General features: G+C 33.8%; 1 protein-coding gene across 12 annotated transcripts in view; it reads right to left on the reverse strand.

Annotated features, from left to right (window-relative positions):
- Positions 1-23497, reverse strand: part of LOC135216890 (voltage-dependent calcium channel type A subunit alpha-1-like) — a 638668-nt gene that overhangs the window by 99579 nt on the left and 515592 nt on the right. For 11 of the 12 annotated variants that reach the window (XM_064252417.1, XM_064252414.1, XM_064252423.1 and 8 more), the window contains 5 exons: positions 21172-21432; positions 18834-18977; positions 17904-18105; positions 16537-16701; positions 5103-5213 (listed from right to left, as the gene is read on the reverse strand). In XM_064252417.1, coding sequence (XP_064108487.1) covers positions 5103-5213; positions 16537-16701; positions 17904-18105; positions 18834-18977; positions 21172-21432 — 883 coding nt within the window. The remainder of the gene's footprint in view (positions 1-5102; positions 5214-16536; positions 16702-17903; positions 18106-18833; positions 18978-21171; positions 21433-23497) is intronic. The other variant, XM_064252425.1, reaches the window with a different exon arrangement.

Consider the following 23497-nt stretch of genomic DNA (forward strand, 5'->3'; position numbering starts at 1 on the left):
GATTGTTGATTGGGCGGAGGCAACAGAGCACAGTGTTGTTGATTGGTCGGGCGGGGACGCCAGAGGGGGGATGGGCGGGACCGCAAATCACAAGGGTATGTGTCATCCAGTTTTGAGACATGTGATTGGTTGGCAATGGAATCAGCCAAACCCAGTCAGTGAGGATGAACAATGATTTTCAGGTGGCACCGTTGATTTTTCAAGTTTTATGTAAGGAGAGAGACACAAAGAAACACAAAATTAATACTTATAGTACTATGAATCAATGAAAATGGTCATTCAGTTTATTTGGTAATAAAATAGTTGAGTATGATACTGTCAACAATTCGGGTATCATATATCTAGTGTGGTTTCAAGTCTCCCTCGGCTTCTTCGGGAAACCCAATGTAGCACTACGGTTACAGTGACAGGACTGCCAGCAGGACTCTGAGTCACTCACTCACTATCTATCATGGATCAAAATGATACAGACTTGGAACCACAGACTATAGCAAGCAATCACTTAGTCCACGGGAACAGTATCAAAGGGTCTAGCAAATGCATCCAATTGTATTCTACCATGATGCAGGTGCCTTCATGCCTCGGGCATGCGATGCAAACATGCTGATGTCATGCTAGTGATGATGGTAACAAACATGTCAGTACAAAACGTGCAAAAACATGCAACATGCAAACATGGGAGCACTATGCTTTCCATTCCAACATGCCATCCACATAGAGCACAGATCAGCTCCTCAGCACTTAAAAGAATACTGGCCAAAATCACTGTGCCAAGGGTGAATACACTATATATAGATGTATATCTATCTCACCAAAAAATGAGTATTCGGAAATGTTAATCATAAAAATAGAAATCAAAGTCAATTCTATATACAAGACAAACTTCCAAACAACAAATCCACGTACAAAAAAAAAATTATATACTAAACTCTAAGTCATTATCCAAAAAATCAAAACACTGGCAAATTAATGATAATTATCCAACATAATTCCAGCTCTCCAAAACTTCAAACTAAACTATTAATAATAAAGTAACACAGAAAAACCTGAGAATGAAAGACAAACTCTAGTTCTTATCTCCATTGCTACTCGGAATCGAAGGGAGGTCGGCTACATTTCAGTCAAAGGCAAAACTGAGTCCACCCATGATTGTGATTACTATGGAACCGCTATCGAATTGTGCCCAGTAATTTATTTACTATGAATAAAGAATAGGAAATTTTGTAAACAATGGCCATGTTGATAAGAACAATAGCAGCAGTAATAAATATAATAAAAATAATATTGATACTACCAGCACTAATATTGATTATAATAATACTATATAAAACTTGAGGAAATTCCCACACCAATGACGGTTATTCTCTGAGCATATTATAAAACAGTCTTCATTCTGGAACTACAACCTCTAAAGAGCACAAAAATATGGGCACAAGTAATAATAATAATAATAATAATAATAATAATAATAATAATAATAATAATAATAATAATAATAATAATAACTTCTAGAGCTAGCCCCTCTGAAAGGTGAATTTACAATATCTATGATTTTTGCAATCAATTCTAATGGGAACTTGCAAAGATTGTATTGCACTGCTTTTTAAGCACAATCATCACCCGCAGTAACATTCCTACTACAATCGTTACCATGTCAGTTAAATACCGCTGTAGCTTCTAATATAATAATAATAATAATAATAATAATAATAATAATAATAATAATAATAATAATAATAATAATAATAATAACAAAGATACTTGAATACTAATTCAGGAGGCAAGAGAACATATTGTAGTGAAATATAAGAAACCAAACTGAGTAAAGCAAGCTTAGTGTCTCAATTACTGAAAAGCATAAAAAATTACACAGCCACAAAACCTAGGTTTCCTTTATGAATGCAAAATAAATAATAATAACTTTAATCATATAGAAGATAATGGCAGTCATCAATAAAAACAACAGAATCAAGAACAACGTCATAATAATCATAGTTAAAATATAACATTAAACTTTAGCAATAACATACTACTCCTAATTTTTATTACCATAGAAAATCAAAAAGCTCATAATTATCATACATAATCAGAGCAAAAATGTTAAAATATACAGTCTCTTTACAGACCAATATTTGTATGATGATAAGCTTGTGTGCAAAGGCTTAACAGAACCAAACCGTACTTCCAATAAACCTTACAATACAGACCATTCACATGCAAATTTCAAAATGCAAGGATGCAATAATTTACCATGCGTTGAAAATAAAGAGCACAAACAACACATTCAAAGGTCATGCGAACAACCAGTGAGCCAGTTAAAAACAGTAACTCATGCAAAATCATGCCTATATTGAAAGCAATCAATGCATGCAACATCAAAATTTAGAATGCAGACCATCAACCACGATGACCATGGGTTACAATGCAACAAAGGTGTGGACATTTGTATACGGCGCCACCATACAGTATATGGATGGTTGTGTTTGATAAGTGGGTTCTGACCATCAAGGTTATTTACCAATCAGATTTTTCCAAGGGTCTACGACATAGAACTCATGCCCTCTGATTGGTGAAAGGCACGTCCATTTGATCAGTAATCCACTTTTCGAATACAGCCGGAGCCACAGCTCAGAACAAGAGACAGTGGGTACATGCGATCATTGCTCTGAAAGAGGTGAGCTTGATTGCCAGGCCTTGGTTGCCAGGGCAGGGAGGGTTGTCATGAGAGAGGAGGATGACTGCTTTGCTTCCGCTGATGATGGGATGGTGATGTCCGCGTGGATCTATCTGGTGGTTCTTTGTGGGGGAGGGACGGCTGGCTGGAGGCCACGTCCGTCTTCTGTCTGAGCAGCTGACTTACTTACTTATTTACTTACTTACGGAGGAGGAGGAGGAGGAGGAGGAGGAGAGAAGGGGTGGGGGCACATTTCACAAACACTGTTTCTGAGCAGATTCATTTAATCAAGTGTTAGACTCCACCTTTATGTTTGTCCTAACCAAGGAAACGGGAGATTTCCGACAGGTCGAAGATGAAGAAGTGTGAGAAAGAGTTTCATTGTATACTATGTTTTATCGAGAGAGAGTGAGAGAGAGAGAAAAAAATGTGTATGTTGAATCAATCTACTCGGGAAGAAAATAAGAGAAGAAATAATTCAATTATAAACCCTAGAAGTAGATAGTAAAGACGAAAAACACATCTATCTTACATATCACAAAAAAAGTTGCACACAAACAATTATATTCCTCAGTATAAAAAGCAGATGTGCGAAAGGCAACAGGGATAAAGGAAAGAGAACTGAAGGGTACTGACAAACCATGACAGGATGTCTAATACACATACAATAAAGGAACTAAAAATGACATACTACTAACCAACATAAAAAAAAACACAATCATCAAGACCTTAGTTTTGCACCTGTGACCTATGAGCTCTTTTACAAATACATACGTACCTATGAACAGAATATTGTGTAACTATTATTATATCTACTATAGAAGTGAAACACACATGACATAAGCCCTACATACTAATGATATCAAGAGAGCACTCTGAAAATCTTAGCAGAAAAATCTAAAATAAAATGGCTCTATATTCCATGATAAACATTCAACAGTCATAAAAAAATTTGCCCCATTTGTAAACTAACCCATCTAAAATACTGATATCTAGACAATGTCTGTTCAGAATTAATGGGGAAACATATAAATACAAACCGTGACTTTTTAGTCACTGTAAAGGAATGTGGCTTCTGTAGCTAATTCTAACTTGTACTCACTTTTTGTCAACAAAAACAGCGTAAATATAATATGATAACCACGTTCCATCAATAATGCATACAACATACGCTAACATGTCCTGTTTACACGAAGAGACTCATTTATAATTTCAAGATATCTAATAATTCTTTTATAAGCCATTTCCAGAACTACTTCATCCATTTTGAGTTTCTTCTTTTATGAATTGGACTACAGTATCCTGAACAAAAAAAGAATGGCCAATATTCCATGACTGGATTTCTGAGTCCACCAGAAAACTGAACAGTTCTTAACACTGCGAATGAAAGGTGAAGAACTTGTTTTCAATAAAAAAAAAAAAATTTAGGTTCAATCTTAGTCATTCATCTGAGATCAGTGCTTGCAAGATTCCTACCACAATGACAAAAATCTTAATGAAGGTTTGCAAATGATTGCACCAAGATACACCTTGACAACTGAAGTACATGTACTGAAATAACAGTTTCAAAGTTAGGAACAAGGACGACACAATACGCTGTAATTTCAAAGTTAGGAACAAGGACGACACAATACGCTGTAATTTCCATCTTTATCATTTTAGAGCAAATGTAAAACATCAATTCAAAAGGATGATTGGAAATAGTTTCTCTTGGGAAAATGGATCACAGGGAGTATTAAAATATTTTCATCGAATATGCCCCTTCTCTGATCAAACCAGACATTGCAGAGATAGTTTTGATAACGCAAAATATCCTAATTCTTTAATAGTTTTGAAGCCTTTTGCTAAAACATCCCTAACATTTATAATGGTCACAAGCAATAAGCTATTTACAATTAAAATAATCTCTATGCTGTCCATTGGAAAATCCTACGTATAGGTCGTACTCAAAATATTTGGACTTTTCTATCAATGGTTGGGCAGTAAACAACTCAGTTAGTTGGAAAATAATACTACATCTCTATTCACAAGCATTTACATAAAATGAGAATTTCTCATTTTGTTACTCTAACTGTCAAGTCATTCAAAGGGCCTACAACTATAGATATTTTTACACTATTCTAGAAAATACCAAGAGACTGAAGCTATATCTAACACACAGCAATGATGAGACTATAACTCACCTATAGAGAGGCTACGAAATGTTGCTAATATCCAATTAGCTTTGTTTATAGCACAGCATTGCACAAGAAGAAAACATCACAACAACTTACTGCCACAAGATTCACACAATATTTAAGATGAAATACAGGAGACCAGGAATAGTGTTTAGGACAGAAAAGAAAGACAAACGAGGGTTTGTTTGAGAGAGACTGCCACTGCATGTGGTATCTTCTCAAATGATGAGTAAGAGATGAACCTTCCTTACCCTGACTCCGAATGCCACGATCTTGAGCATACATTCAATGGTAAAGAACGAAGTGAAGATTGTGTTCATGTAGTGCAGAGTATCTTTGTACAACTTGGACTGATTATGAAACTAGCAGGAGAGAAACACAAAACACAGAACATCAGTAACGAGGCCCATTGGTTAGTAAGTTGGTCACATAAATATCCAGAACATTAGATACATAATAAGTGAGATCTACCTCTGCTTAGATTTTCTCTTACTTGCGGTGAGATAAAAGGTGCACTACCCAAATATGCATTTATAATCACTATGCCTTACAAATCAACTACATCTGTGGAGTTAAATAGTCTTGTTAGTTGTGAAAAAAATTAATGAGTGGATCAACAATGACCTTGATTTCTTTAATACACCTGTTACCTCTATTAAAAATCCTGTTATTAATATCTTTTGGTGCATTATTTATTGAAACTGTTTAGCAGCAGTGTAGATCTTCAGGATTCGAATCTCGAACATTATAGTGCACTTGAAAACAAAGAACTACACAGTTCCCTAATCAATGACTCTTACTTTGAATTTTCAATGACTGTGGGCAAAGGTATGAAATGAAATAAATCTCAAAGGCTTGTGCATTTGCAAACACCAAAGAATCATTGATTAGCTACAAAGATAGTAAATATAATGTCTATAACACGTGAACAAGATAACACTTGCAACACAGTGTTCGAGTTCCGAGGAGACAGCGACAACAACACAAAACATAAATTCTGTGCTCTGCTTCACTCTGCTGACAAGGCAGCAGCCTTCCTCTGACACTGGTTACGGGTCAGAATGAAACAACAGCGTGCATGATTCATGGTCTGTGGTGTTGTCACATTGAATACAGGCGACAACCATGGGCATCACCCACAGCACGGTAAGCACGGGCTGGGATAGGCAGCTATGGGTGGAGATTGACATTAATAGTGTGAAAATGAACTTGAATTCTACGTCAATTGACCTCACACCAGTAACTTACCAACCACCCAAGCAACAGCCACCCACTACACTCACTGGTCATGCCAAAGTAAAGTTAAATACTGAGCTCATTGTTTTTTCAGCAAAAAAGACGCTTATCTGCATATACAGAACCATAAGCACAATCCCTTGGCTAAAATTACCTCCCACATGCAAAGCGGAGGGCGGCGCTCATGCCTGTTTCCCGCGGGTTTGGGCGGGTTGGGCAAAGGCACCAGTGCTCACCGTGCTGGCACCTGAGTGGCACCACAGTCAAACAGACAAAGTAATATCTGTTGAATGTAGACCTTCAAAAACGCCAAGAAAAACAACTGTAACATTTTAACAGATAAAAAAAATGGGAAAGTACAATGACATTATAACACTTTAGTTTGTGAAGGTCTGTAGACGAAAAAAAGGTTATAGTTGAAGGAGCGATAAAATGCTGTAGGTAGCCTGGGTGTGGCTGGCCTATATAATAGTACTGTCATCATGCCACACCCAAACTACCAAGTGGGCCCGCACCTCCATTGACACACACAGCCTTTCCGCAGCCACCACCAACACCTCACGCAATATCAACTTTTCCTAAGCCTGGCTTCTGATACTGAAGTGTCAGGAGTTGGTGGAAAGGCAGGAGGAGAAAGTGCCTCAGGAAAGAGCATGCACAGATGAGTATCAAATGGCCCAACCAAAGTATCTTTAGGGGAAAGAGAAGACTACCAGAAAACATTCATGTAAACTATAATCAATCCACACATTCAGAAAAGAACTGACTTCTTATAGGTTTATGCACAAAATTACAATGCCTTAAGTCTTTAACAGAGGAAATGTAAAAACATTATGTTATACGAGGCATAACATTCAATGTGCATTGAACTGACTTCTAAACTTTGGATACTTTCAAAAGTGTAGATTAATACTTCCTAACAAGAGCCATATCAGGGCAATCATGGCACATCATCTCTTAAAAACAGGTGCCAAGATGAATGGCTCTATTCTTTAAACTAGTGAGTGAAAAATTCGTTTTAAATTAGTCAAACTTTCAGACTAGCTTTTTCTGTACACACACATATATTATATATATATAAGTAATATATATATATATATATATATATATATATATATATATGTATATATATATATTATCTATATTATATATAGATAAATATATATTTAATAATAATAATATATAATTATATATATATATATATTTTATATATATATATGCATATAAAATATATATATATATATATAATTATATATGATATATATATATAATATATATATATCTATATATATATATGTCTGGTAAATGAATGGTTTTATCTTTATCAAAAAAATGACAAATATGAAGCACAAGGGTTGAAGACATCCATACTCTTGTATTTTGCAAGAGTATGTCTAGAATGGAATTAGGAATGAAAATACTGTTCAGTGAGGGGAAAAATCTGATCAGAGCTACTAATAAAATAACATCCTAACGCAAAAGTAAAAATGTTACCACTGAAGAATGAAAAAAAAATAACTAAAAAACTAATATAAAAAAGGTACATATACCCTTTGTTAATAAAAAGATAATGCATGACACTTCAAAATCAAGATCAGAGACTGGGCCATGGATACATCAAGGTGAGCATGCCAAGCACCATGCTAGATGTGGGTTAGGTCATAGACCCCCCACTGAATATACACATTGGAGGAGGCATGAATTGCCAACAGAAAAAAAAGGGGGTTGGGGTGGACAGAACAACAGGTAGTAAAAGTAGATATAAGAGGAAATCAATGGAGCATAGAAACAGTGTGCTCATTGGGCATCGGGCTTTCATATTTAGAAATAACGTTAGATGCATTCTGAGAGATGGAATCCTGATTTGGTATAAGGCGTGCATGGCCAAGTCTTGGGTCGGCTTCCTTCCGCTATCTTTTATATACATATTTTGTGTTTCGTCATTAACCTGATATGTTCTACAAACAAAAGAATCCCAAATAAATATATAATTTTTAGTGTATATATATATATATATAGTATGTATATTTATACAACATATATATATATATATATAATATATAATAATTATATATATCAATATATATTAATATATCTATATATAAATATCTATATATCTTTATAATGTATATAAACTTACTGAATATATATATAAATACATATATAATATATAATATATATATCTTTATATTATATATATATATTATATATATAATAATATAATATATTTCACAAATATATATATATTATTCCACATAATATATCTATAACTATATCTCCCTTTTTATATATATCATATATATATATGAAGGCTAGCAGCAAAGTGCATTTAATAGTTGCATATAATTACTGCAGCAGCTGAGACATCTCCCCGTGCAAAAAGAGGGAAAACAGAGAGCTTGGGAATTTCTCCGCCACTGTAGCTTAAAAGGACTCAAAGCCCGACAAAATACTTCATAGTAAGTGAGCAGCAAATGCTTTGCAGTAATATGAACTTTGAAGCAAGAGACAAGAAAGCATGAAGGGGAGAAGCAATGTGAGTAAACTGGATAATAACACAGTAAGGATGAATAAAACTGTGTCAACAAGCACATGGCGATAGAAATAGAAGTAATTCTTATAATGCAATTTATAATATGAAGCAATTCGGTACCATTTATGAAGGATGGGGGTCATTGCATCAAAACTTTCATCTACACTTTAGTAAAGGCAGGTATTTAAAACTGTCTAGTAGCTCTATATTGTATTCTTATTCTGCACCAGTACACTGTACTAACAATTCAGTCACATAAGAAACTTTCTTTCACAATCTTTATTTGTTAGTAGTACTTCTTAATTAATGTGGTTCTTCAGCTAGTCTTACCATTAAATAATTCATCAATTAATTAGCTTTGAAAAATCGGATATCACCTTAAAGGGACTCTGCATTCCAAGCGTGCCTCTCTTTTCTCAATCGTCCCTCTTATCTTTTAACTTGTTGAATGATTAATACCATTCACGTCCATCATTAGCAGTTTTCAAGAAGTTGATGATTAAAATGATCAGTAGCTGCCTAAACCTTTCATATGTATGTGAATATACGAACTTTCTGAGAACACAAACTTGCTCTAAAGGCATGTTATCAAGCAAGTTTCGTTATTACTTTACCGTTATTTATTTTCATGACAAAAATCGTCCTATTCAAGTAGTAAACAGAAATAAAAGAGTAGAATCTATTGGATCCCATCACAATTCCGTCAGATTTAACCAATTTCCACCGACGTGCACTATTTCTCATAAAGAGTAAATTCGGTTTAAGAAACTATTATACCTATAATTAAACATCAAACATATATTTGGTTGTAATGTCAGTTAATTCTACAATGTCACACTGAGACTTACATGACTGCAGAGAACCTATATACCACACATTGCTAACATAACAGTTAGCATGAAAACTCTTATTATTTTAACTATAAATAAATTCAATTCTTAGGAACTGCGAAAGAAGTTTTTTCTCCACTTCCTGTCTCTCCTTTCAAGTCAATATGCCACTATACTGACAAACCAGTCGTCCCGCCCGTGGAATTTACGTTCTTGTTAGAGCAATTAGTAAAATGCAAAACTCGAAAAAGCAATCATGCCTACTAATAAATGCAGTGCTTCAGAGTGTAGACTTAAAAAGTAACAGCCCTGAGTGTTACAAACTGCAATTTTAGATATATTTGTCAAATTGCTGTAAACCACTGGAAGTGTCTATTACAAAGACCTACACTCACAAATACTTTGCCTGTGTGAGCTCGTGAAATATAATGTTTATCCAGGCATATTTTAGGGACTACAATATTCCGGCTTGTGAAATCCTTATTACTTAATATTACATGTTTGTTTTAGAATCATAGTTACTCAAGTTAATATAATTATTACGAAGCAACAAAAACATTTGTAGAAAAACAAAACAATTATCAATCAAAGGAATTAACAAGTAAACACTTGTACTTAATTCTTGACCTCTGCTTCACCAAAGAACTTCATATGAAAATGATTTAATGCTTATTGAATCCCATGGCAAGATAAAAAAATCACTAAAACTGTTTTGACGTTAATAGAAAATTGAGAAATATATATATATATATATATATATATATATATATATATATATATATATATATATATATATATAATATATATATATATAATATATACATATACATATGTATATACTTATATACATACATATATATATATATATATATATATATATATATATAGATATATATATATATATATATACATATATATATGTATATATCTATATAATCTATATATACTATATGCATATCTATACCTCAGATAACATATCCCTTTTATCGAATGGCTGTAATCTAAAACTGCTTAAAAGTCTTGCGCCATTTATAAATGTAAGAACATGACTGATCTGTAAACATGCGTTTTTGGAATATTTCTAATAGGCATAAAAGTATGGATATATCCGGAAAAGCTATTCGACAATATTCTACATAGTGTCCCGCAGATCTAAAAGTTGAAATAAGATATTTTTAGCAAAAATGTAATATTTAAGGTAATTTTTGCTTCACGAATCCACACCTCATATATCTACTTGTGTCCACACATCCAGTTACAGGCAACCATATTAAAATTGAATAGCAGTGTAATTAAACCACTGGAGCCCTGATATAATCATCATCAACACTCTTTTTTCCTGACTATGTCTACAGCCTTTCACTTTCTTTATGTTAAACTGCTAATATAAAAGGAGTTAAGTGACTCCTAAACTCTTCATCTGTTATTTTATCTAAATGGAGATCATCAAGTTTGTTATGGGAAAATGAATTTTTGTCTATGGTCTGTATATGAATAATTCCTTGTATAACCCTTATCTAGATGTGCCTTGAATAGCTGTTTTAGATTTCTAACGCCCCTTTTCACTCATTCCAAGTGTTTAAACCAACTATACTTGCCATGAGTGTAATATTTGTGCTCTGGTATCAAATTGTTAAAGTCATAATGATGATGATACCAAGTTAATACTTTTCGCACTCCTTTATGAATATAAGTTTTTCAATAAAAGACAAAAAAGTTGAATAATTTTCATTCAGCAGTTTCCTTTAATCACATGAGTTACAGACATTGTGGCGCTGCAAGAGCATGGTTCTATTCTTAAGACTGATTCATAAACTTTATTTATTTATGACATTTTCGACACGTCGTGTAAGGGAAGCAGTAATGGACCTAAAAATTCTGGAATGATCAGTATCTCTACTGAGCTAGTACTCTCCTAATTTCTATGTAATAGTCGGCCAGAGCTGGAAAAACAAGATTTCCAATGAAATTTCAAAGGCGTAGGATAACTATTCTGGAATGCCAGGAGAATGCTCATACATCCGTCTATTTCTGCTTTCAAGAATTGAGGAATAAAGCCTCTGACACATGAGACACAGGAATGCGTCCTGCTGGAGTCCTCTCATCCACCGCTGATCACTTAGTTAAAATAATTATTTGTCATTTCTTATTTTATCTAAACTTGGAGGGCATACATACATTATTAGTAAATATAATAGTTGTGGAGACATACCTGTGGCATATAAACAAATTCAAAATTCTTTTAAGAAAGTTTAATCGGGAGTTTTCTCACTAGATGTTCTTGTTCATAAGATAAGCAGTTTTAAAGAAATCTTAATTGTAGAAGGTCAGCACAAATAACCTAAATAAGTCTGGCGAATCTACAACCAAATAATAAAAGGCTAGATATCAGAAATTAAACGCAGACATTGGATATTTATGTTACAGGTTCTAAAAGGAAAGGCTAGACAATAAAACATTTTGGCATTTCTTAGCAAAGCACAAACTTTTGAGCGTCTAAGGATAATAGTGAAGGTTTCGAGCAAAATATTAATTGGGAAATTTTGAAACATTATTGACAAGCAAAATAGTGAGAAAAATTTCGATCATCTTGGATTGCCTTAAACAGCTGCAAGAAGATTCCTCTAATGTGAACAGAGGTCCTTTTCCCAAAGCCAGTGTTCATAGAACAACTAAATGTCATGTGAGGCAGTAACATTATTTATGGGCAAAGCAAAACATAAGCTTAGGCAATAAATATGGAAGAAACAAATTTAAATGGGTAGCCTTTGAGTTCTTGTAATAATTTTAAATCTGAGGGGTCAAATGATTGCCATAAGCATTCATAGTCAAAATTTGTAAAATAAATTTTGACTGTCACCCCTTGACTGTTCATCGGTTACTGAAGGATGTTCCGAACAGCACCCCTTGATCTGCTGGATGCTTTCTACATTGCTTATTTACCTAAACATTTAGTCAAAAGCTCTTCCTTCCATCAACAATATCAAATTTTAATTTGCCGAATACCAAAACGGACTCAAAGAATTGAGATAATTGGAGAAGGGTTTCATGCATAGCTAACTGTCATATCTCAGCAGCTTTAAAAGAAAAACTTGCATGACACAAGTCATTACTGCTGGAACTGAAGACCATCATCAATTTGACGAAGTCCAAACTAACTCTGAATATCTGATGTGTAACATCAAAAGTCCCTTTTTGCCACAGGTGGACAAGGCACAATGGGAAGAAGGGTCGTTAGGCTCTATTAAATACGACCATAACTTGAGAAACAACTCCATTTCGCTCAAAAATGGAATCTAAAAATGAAGGATCCTCAGGGCACAAATGAAGATCATGGTAAGTTTTAATAGTTCCAAAAGCAGTACGTAGATCCTTTTCCTCTTCTTCCTGAGGCAAGTATGAGATAATCACGACTGATGGCAGGATTCAGTTGGTAGCACATTATTTCTCGGTGCTGGGGCAGATTCGCTGTATGGTTTGCAAGATTAACAGCTAATGATGAAAAGAATCATTATGGCATTCTCATTATTATCAATAGTTGATTTTCTTTTGCAAACTTTAAACCAGCTGTCACAATAGACCAAAATATTGTTCCATCTTATTTGAACCTCCAACAAGTATAGCATCTAAAATTCTTATCAATTACCTTATAATGGGATGTGTCACAGCCTAAGTTTCTAAGTCGTTTCTAGTTAATAAAAGCAGTTTAATACCGACGACGGGCTCCAATTAACCTCTTTTACTTAGCTGCCCATTAAGAGCACTGCCAATAATGTAATGATTAATTTTTTCCTTTGTAAACATTTTGTTTATTGACATTAAAAGACGGCTTTCTCATTACTCTGAAATCTATCATTTCCTGGACCTATGACATCAAAATGATCTTTGAATACGCATGGGAATCTTCTTTTCAGTACTGAGTTCTTTCATCACGAAAAGTTCATGTTATCCATTTGCATGCAACTATGGGATTCTTCATTGGAGTTTTGACAGTAACCACATCTGAATTTCATTGACTTCTTGTACTATCCTCATTTCACAACACTCCTAAACTCTACTACTAAATTTGCTAGTTCTTTCCACTTATGCTATTAACACAATAAAACAACTGAAAAGAAGCTTGATAAAAAACCTGCATTGATGATAAATACTGCTATGTTTGGATCTCCTCAGTGTAAATAGCATTAATTTGACCGCATTCGTAAATTAACATTACACATTTCTTTAAAAAAACATGTAACGTTCATTTAGGAATGCTCAAGTCTCCTATCCATTATGTTTTTGGTGCTACATAAGTAAGATACAATTCTGAAAATAACAGCTTAACATACCAACACTATTAGTTGTAGTATATGTTTTGATGCAATTTTTTCTTCAGAAAATATTATTGACCAGTTTTGAATACTTCATAAACTCACTAGTAAATGGAAAATTACAAAAAAAGAAGGAAGAGAGGGAAGAGTGAAATACAAGATGTTAGTGGTACATATTAAACAGTACTTTGAGAAGAGAGAATCGGAGGTCTGGAAACAGTTAAGTAAGAAGCAAGAATTTAAAAGGGAATATAATTTGTATGATAGAAAGAGAGAGAGAGAGAAAAAAAATCATGCAGTGGAGCAGAGCCAACCATGGATGCTGCTAGGCTGTGAGGATGCTACAGTCCAACATCGTGAGGCCAGTCAGGCAAACCCTTTGATTATGTTCAGTCATCCCTTGATCTCAACACTGCCTGGACTTGCTAACATAGCATGCAAACAATCTACGGAACATCTAAAAAGAATGTATGTAGTTCAGTTCGCTTGGAAATCCCTTAGGCAAATAATTTCTTCTGAGCTCAACTTTGGAAGCACTACAGAAACATAAGAAATACTTTTGAGCACATTCTCTACTAAACACCACAAACAGACCAAGGGAAACAAAATTATAGCTTTAAAGAGTAAGAAAAAATCAGGCTTAAAAAACTTTTGACAAAAGTACCATTATCATAAATATATTAAAAATGCAACTACTGCAAAATATAGTTTCAGTAAATTGGCAAGACATACCTCATGAAAAAATTCTCGGAATAATTTAAAAAACTGGTCTTGATTTATTTACAAATGAATGAAAAATAAAGGTTTGTTAGCCTAACATGCAATGATACATTGTAGCCTGTAATCGTCTTAAGTACACTTTAACTATGTCTCATACAACTGACATAAGGATACTCTCAATCTGAGCCTCGACCATTGAAAAAAAGCTTTAATCAGTACAGAATAGCTTACCAAGATTGTAAAAGAATAATAATAAACGACTATAACAACTAAATTATGTAAATAAAAAAGGTCTCTATGTGATTAGTTTTGTAGGAAATAAGCTAAATCAGTGGTACCTTCCAAAACTGGAAACGAAACGGAAAGCAAAGAACATTCATTCCACATGCCATGAAGCACTAGCTCTTACTGATAATCACCATGCAATAAGGAAAGGAACCATTCACATGAAAGAGATATTTCTAATATCCACTACAGCCGCACTACTTTTAAGCCAGGCAGTGTTGAGTTTTAACATTTAAAAATCCTTTGTTTAGTCAACACTATTTACTGAATTGTAACTATACACAGAAATATCATCAGAGGTACTGTATATAATATAACCTTTGATAGGAGAGCATGATTAGGAATGAAGGCAAATAATAAATGACAAAATTTATATAAATTAGTAAATAAGGTTCAATTCTGTCTGGGAAGCCTGGTTCTTCAACCAGGAAAAAGGAAAAGAAAATCCGCATCACTAGTAACTTCAGTCTAAAGTTTGTTCTAATGTTTGTGTGATATGCAACACAAACCTTCCCAAACCGTATGAGCTAATCTTAATGACATCTGCAATAACACACTGCAAAATTATATTAATCAGTTAGTGTGAATGGAAAATACTAGTTAATGTCGAAGTGGTATGTGATTCATTCAACTTATGAGAATGGCAAGACTAAATAGTAAATATTCCGTACAATATTATAAAAAAATAATGATCATCGTTATATTTCTCTAACAGCATCTGGCAAGACAGTAATTATACATTCCTGATAAAACATCTTACTTTGGATGAAAAAAGATTCAAAAATACTATATGCTGCAAAAACCATGTGGTTAAAGAAACAGGCTCTCTTCCTGAAAATGTTATTATTATTGTATAAAGGTTTTATGGGAAAAAATGGACAGTCCTGTGGAACAGAAACCACATCAGGTCATTTAGACATCTTACATTTGTATTTTTTCCTAAATGTTTTGCTTTCAAAACTCAAAGATCTCATGGTAATTTATGCAAAATGAAAAAACTGACTCTCCTTAAAACAGAAATGATTGAATCTTTTCATTTTATTTACTTTGATGAACTTCAAAATTTAGGATGCAGATTTTTACAAAAATACACACCTAAAAATAATTCTGAAAATACATTATTCTAACAGCTATGCTCTAAAACTCATGAATACTTTGTACAGATGTATTTATATATGTGCTATATATGTGTATATAGACCATAGCCTCCAGACCTCAACAATTAACTATCTTCTTCATCAAATTGTAAGATAATACCTAGGTTACCAAATTCTGAACGAATTATACTGAAGGCAGATTCTGAACTTTCTTTCTAATCATTGAAAAGTCACTATCAGATTGGAAACTTAACAAAATTCCTCACCGAGTCTCAAATTTTCAAAAACAAAGATAATGCTATCCAATGATGGATTAGTAACATCTTATACAGTTTAGAAGATTATGAAAATTACCATTTTACCTCAACAGTTATTGCTAATATCTTGCCCTTAACATCCAGTTCAAGCTCAAATTACCCATAAAATATTGTGTGACAAGAACAGGTGACTTCTTGTTAAAATGACCATAGAGCCTCTTAAGGTTTTAGCTCCCTACATTCAGAGAATTGTTAATCTACTCCTAATTGAAACATTATTCACAAATACTGCGCCACTTTAGCATATCTGAAATTTGCAAAAAGAAAATGAGCAACCCTGAAAAAGAATTGACCATGTATGGGTTAGAGATTAAAAGTTTAATCATCACTCTTTAGTGGTAAATGTAAACTTACCTTCATCATAAGAAGAAGTGTATTGAGCACAATGAGTAACATGATGAAGTATTCAAAGGGTGCTGAAACGACAATGCGCCAGATCTTGTACTTGAAGCTGTCATGATCCTTAGGCATATATCGCTCCAAAGGCTTAGCTTGAATGGCAAAGTCTATACATGATTTCTGTAAGAGATGAACAAAGATGTGAGAGCCACAGTAGTAGATATGAATTCTATCTCTGAAAGAAGAGCTTTTGTTGACAACCTTTCCATTATGGGTCATAGTCCATCCACAAAGTTTACTTGAAAACTGTCCTGTGTATTTCACTATTCTCCTCCCGGAGATGATCTCTCTCAGTCACGTCAATATGTACTCTAAGTTTTTATCACTGAAAAATAACCTGGTAACAACGAATGTCACTGTCACTTAAAGGACTATCTAACCTCTGAGAAGTATATGCTTAATTAAAGAATCTCTAGAAGGCAAGAACATCTATGGGATACCATTGTTTTTCGTGGGTAATGAATCAATGAAGATACCAACTTCAGATATAATAGTAGTTCATATAGTGTTAACGAGAAAATGAGAGAAAATGTGAAATTGCATCCATTACTAATAACAAGAGGATTATTGTTTTTTTTAACTAGGTGCATAAATGCGTATGTCTACCCTGAAGATTAAAAGGGAAGTAGTGTTTTCCACATCTGAATTACAAAGTGAATACAAGCAATTTTTCCATTTCTCTCAAATGATACAAATCCTTAACATTGGAATAATCTAGGTAGGGACCATCACAGGAAGTAACTGCGCTGATACGTCAAACTTAGCGTGTGTGTGTGTGTGTGTGTGTGTATATATATTATATATATATATATATATACATATATATATATATATATATATATATATATATATATATATATAGAGAGAGAGAGAAGAAAAAAAAGATAAATAGAGAAAAAAAGCTCGAGAGAGAGAGAGAGTGGGAGAGAGAGAGAGAGAGAGAGAGACTTTTGTGACACAACCTATTGCAACATCAAGTAATTCATCCCCATAACCTGCATAATTATGTTTCTTAAAGCCCGAATACTCAGATTTTTGGACACAAAAGCAACTTTAAAAGTGTAATGAATATTAGAATCTTTGGTTACTCTGCCTTATAATATGGAGAGAAGCCCTAAACATCGCTAAAAATACCTGTATGAAAGTGAAACTCAACCTAAGAAGGGTACCTGAATGCGAAACAGCTCTTCCGAAGTATATGGATGGAGTCCTGTGGTACTGGGGAAAGCTAAATCTATAGCAAGCATTCACAGAATTCTGAATTGTGGACAACAGCAAGATACACGTTGGAAACGCAATATGTGCTACCTCCTCAGTCTCACCTGATTTTTATCCAGCTCTCCATCCTGCAACTCAGATTCTCCTTGCTCCTGAAACGTGATGATGATAAGAGCAACGAAAATGTTCACGAAGAAAAAAGGGAACACAATGAAGTAAACGATATAAAAGATGGACATCTCCACGGCGACTTCTGGCTGTGGTCCATGGTCCTCACGTGTAGCTGCCATTGAGTTCTTGAGCACTCTGGGTGAAGTAGAAAACGATTCTGTTAGTAAAAAACGACTTTGCACTTACCCTAAAGTTTTCTTTAAAGTAGGACGTTCAGAAAACTTCTTGAAAAGAAACAGCCTAGTCTTGACTGATCTGAACTCTCATCGTTAATACTCTGCTAATAGTCGGTCACTAAGGACACACCGTTACCTATCTGCCGAAGGTAAGGTAGCACTTGAATTTATAAGGCAGGATGTTAACAAAATCAATGATAAAATAAAGATAAATCAAAGGAAATTGCTGTAGGAAAAATATGAAGATACAATGTCTTAAAGGAAATTTACAGTTTGTCAGAAAAACTCATACAAAGCCTAAAGGGAGGATTCCAGAAACAGAATTCTTTTGATCTTATTTGAATTCCTTGAAATATAATTATGGTGAACTTTACTTAGACTTAGTGAAGATACTGTCTATTTCTAGCTGCCAGGATACTGTTCACAACACAGTTTCTTGATTAAAATATCTTACATTCAGAAAACTGTGAAGTTTAGTAGCTTAGAATTCCTATTTTGTCAATCATAAGTATAATGCAGACATATCTAGGAACCTACAGAAGACTAGTATACGTATCTTCAGAACTCACTTCATGGGGGTGAACAGACTAGAAGAAATTAACTTTTATTTTATAAAATCACAGCTCTCAATTCACATGACATAACACAGTAACGCATGACACGACTAAAAAATATATGTCTACTTACAAAGGCCACCCTTCTCCTGTTTGGACAGCAAAGAGGGTTAACATGGCAGCCATCACGTTGTCATAATGGAAGTCCTGCTGCCGCCATAACCTTGGTTTTACTTCTGGTGGACGCTCATACCCTTCGAAGACGAAGAACTCACCCCTACAAGATTTGTTCGATATTAACATCGGGACAAATAAGGGATTTTGACGTAGGAAAAATCTATTTCTGGGCGAGGAAGCAAACATCAGGACAAATAAGTGTCTGTGATAAGATTGGCACAAAAACCAAAATCCTGATTTAAACACGGGACAAATAAGCGATGTGGGTCTATTCATGAAAATCCTGATTTAAACACTGGGACAAATAAGCGATGTGGGTCTATTCATGAAAATCCTGATTTAAACACTGGGACAAATAAGCGATGTGGGTCTATTCATGAAAATCCCATTATTCATATAAAAATGTTTCTTTACTGGAAGACGCTTAAATCGTTTCTTAAGCCATTAAAAAAAGATTTATAATAAAAAGTGTCTAAAAAGAAATAAGCATTCCCCTAACTGAGTTCAATAGTTCCTTTATTCGAATTAGCTATGATCAATTGCCAAAACAGTGATTTCAAATGAAGAACAAATTAAAACTGAATAATACTAGAAAAGTTGGAAAGCAAGATAAAGCAGTTTTGTTACTTAACATGGGTAAAAGAAAAGTGAAAGAAAATCAATGAAAAGAGAATACCAGCAAAGTTTTCTTATAATACATGTGACATAACAGGCATGTCTCGCCTCGTTTTTCTTTAGCTTTCCTTTTGCACGCTCACATCTTCCTTTTCATTCATGTCTATTCCTTGTTTGTGTCATTTACAATACCAACCTACAGCCTGTCTATCGATTTTGAACAAAGATGTTCGCAGAACATCCTACATACTCTGGGATGAGAATTCTCAAAACTTCTTTGGCTAATTCCCAAAACTCATTTCTAAAATTTGAAGTCTCCCTGCATATATTCATTGAACTCTCATAAACATTTTACCACTTTATACAAAACCAGCCTGGTTCACTGTCTCCAGCTATGTCCTTTTATACACAGTCAATATCCACATGAACTATCAAGCTTACACTATCTCCTTCCACACTTGTCATTCACCCTTGTCTCTCTTCCATCTCCCACAGTCAACTAGTCTTTACAATACACGCTCCAAAGACTGAGAACTGTAGTAACGCCAGATTTACATCTTTTATTCAGATATTTCTTTGCTCATTAACAATTTTGCTACATTTACTTGCCAGTACAACAACTTGCTCTCAATTCAGTTTTTGCTCATATACACCAGGCCATCCAATAAAAAATTGACTTACCGAAGCTAGCGCCTGGAAAGTGCAAACAGCTTGGGATTCTAATGGACCATATCCAAAACGGACAAGTTGGAGCATTACATGAAAATGGGAATCTGTCTAACAAATGTCAAGGTTTGCCGTGTTCTTTTAGGCTTAACGCACTATCTGGTGAGGCTGAAGTCTCGATGAATGTATCAAGATTTAATTGTTCTCATACAGCTTAGTGATCAAGCTGCAAAATATCTAAGAAAATGCATCCAACAGTTGATGCTTGCAAATGCCTAACAGAAAAATATTAACATTAAATAAAAGTTTTAAAATGTTAGATTATGAAAATAACCAACAAGATTAAGTACCTGAATTAAGCTGTTATACAGGACTGTTACAGTAACAATAACTATTTATCGTAATTTTATGGCATGTGTCAATGGGCTTAAAAATGAAGACTGGTTTTTCTTACAACTTGGATTGATAACAGCATTGCTCTGTTACAAGGATATTGAAAGTTATGCCAATTTTACAGGAAAAATATAGTGGTATAGAAACAGGCAGCTATGATCAGTTGAAGATATGGAAATAAACATATTTTGTACGTTAAAACCTCATTCAAACTGGCCTAACCAGACAGAGAAAAATTCTCATAATCAATAATTTTAAAACGACAAAAAATATTAATATACAAAATATCAAATAAGCAAAATTGTTGCTGAATTGCAAGTTTCGTAAAAATAAAGGCATAATTTTGCAGGTGCATGGATAAGCTGATTATGTTAATTTCACAAACCTTGCAGAGTTTGGCAACTAACAGGTCACAATTTGCATGGACTGCTTCTTATCACTTTGCTGTGAAACATACTTTTCCCTTGAATTTGGGGATATTGAAAATAGCATAGTATACAAAATATGGGTCGAACTGTATGATCAGAGTCTTATCTTTTGTGCGTTATTGAATAAAGCAGACCCTGGTATAAATCTGTGCCCTGTTTAGAAAACACTGAAGAGAGGCAAAAAATACTTACTGACACTGAGCTCTTTCATGCACACTTTCATCAGTGCAGTAGAAAAACTTTCCATTAAACAGTTGTACAGCAATAACAGCGAAGATGAATTGGAATAGTATGTACACTATGAGAATATTGAACACATTCTTAAGGGAGTTGACAACACAATCAAACACCGCTTTCAATTTCGGCACTCTCTTGATGGTTTTGAGCGGTCGAAGAACACGGAGCACTCGAAGTGACTTGATAGTACTGAGGTTCTGTCCAGTTGTGCTGCCCCTGTATGCACACACCACAAGCAGATCACAGTTAGCAAATGAGCCATTGCAAAATAACTTAAAATTTGTGTACATAAGTGAATATTTCTGATTAAAAGTATAATTTTCACACAAAAAATCATGAGTTCACTCTATAACTCTAATAGAAATTCTTTGACTAAAAAAAGGCCATTAGGAATAACCTTGCTTTTATTGCTTTTGCGTCTGCATAAATAAGACTAAGTAAAAGTCTTCACTGCACTGAGTGCAGATCCTTGAATAAAGACAGATGGCAAAACTGAAGTGATACATAAAACTTGACAACTGAGCTTGACTACTACAAGGCAGGCGTTAGGGAGAAATAACAATTCCCAAACAAATCAGTGCACATGTAAATAACAGACTACTCCCTGAGGCAAGACATTACAAAATACAAATATACATGTGGCCACAGTAAGAATATAAAATGATTGGACATGTTGTCAAATGCTTCATAAAAAAAGTGTTTATAAAGTTTGTAACGATGGTTATGTCACTTTCATTGTTTCGTTCTGAGTTACTTGGTAAGCAAGTGTTGCTATGGAAATGTTCTGCTTTAGTAGTTTATTATTGCATATAATTTTGTTCTATGGATTTCACTATATTTATCAATCATATGTCTACTCATGCAAAAATAAAGTTCTTATTCTTAAGCTATAAAGACTACAATGAGCCACTTGCTGAAAATATAAGGAAAATACATAAATACATACATACACACATATATATACACATACAGTATTTCAAGTAATTACATATACAGTATGTGCATATACATATATATTAAGAGAAAGAATATAAAAACTGATATCATGTGATATATATATATATATATATATATTATATATAATATATATATATTATATATATATATATATATATATATATATATATATATATATATATACAGGCAGCCCCCAGTCATCGGTAGGATCAGTTATCGGTATTTCAGTTTTATGGCATTTGTCAAATATATTCATAAGTGTGGTTTACAGTACCGTTGTCTGGTTATTGTTAGGTTAAGCGCCATGAGACCCTCATAAAATACAAATATAATGACTATGCATTTTTTTAAAGTTATGCTTTACGTCTCTGTATCCAATAATACTGAATGTATTCTCATACTGCTATTGTATTATAAAATACGAATAAAGCGATCAATGTTTTCGTTGGGAAAAATCAGCTGAGGGCGACTACGAGGCATGTTTATTTCACGCAATTCAGATCGATCTTGTTTCTAGCATTAATGAAGTTGTTGTACACTAAATTTAGCTACTTTTTTCGTTAATAGAAGGCACTGGGGCTATGGGTTTTGTGTAAAAATATTAACTAGTTCTCTTTTTACCTGATTTCTTCATAGTACGAGCTTTACGTATTTATCTAATATTGGCGTGAAAACAACAGTAAAATGTGTTCTTTCATGCCAAGTAGTTTTGATTAAAATACTTTTTTCTCCTGTATCATTTACTGTTGATTTTCATCCATGTTCCTAATGCAGGATAATTTATGGTCATTAGTAGTTTGAACATTGTTTATTTCAGCTTCAGCTACAACACTTGCAGCTTAAACTTAGCAGTATATTTCCTTGCTGATATTTTCTCCTTAGCGAATAAAGGTACTATGCAAAAATATATCAGTCCTATTCTAATTAAAGTCATTTGTAACATAACTACGGTGATTTATTTACTACTATATGATGGCTGAAATGTATGGAAAATAGCTCTTATTATCGATTTGGTTGTTCATAGCAAAACAACTGTTTTCATTTGGTTCTTTATGGCTGTAAACGTATACCCATCGACTATAACGTTACTAACAATACTTTTATCATTCTCTTTTATGTTTTTTTATTTATTTAACTAGAAATGGGATTAATAAAGAGATGGAGAAAACAGGTAGGAAACGCCTCAAAGAAGAGGAAGACGATATCAATGGAAATGAAATAAGACATTCTGAAACAGGTGACTTTTTCCTCTCTCTCTCTCTAGGCCAAGGTTTACCTGTAAGTTTATCAAATCCAGCTTTAAAAGTTTGTAGAACTACCGTGC

Source organism: Macrobrachium nipponense, chromosome 6, assembly GCF_015104395.2.
Source record: "Macrobrachium nipponense isolate FS-2020 chromosome 6, ASM1510439v2, whole genome shotgun sequence".
Classification (NCBI taxonomy): domain Eukaryota; kingdom Metazoa; phylum Arthropoda; class Malacostraca; order Decapoda; family Palaemonidae; genus Macrobrachium; species Macrobrachium nipponense.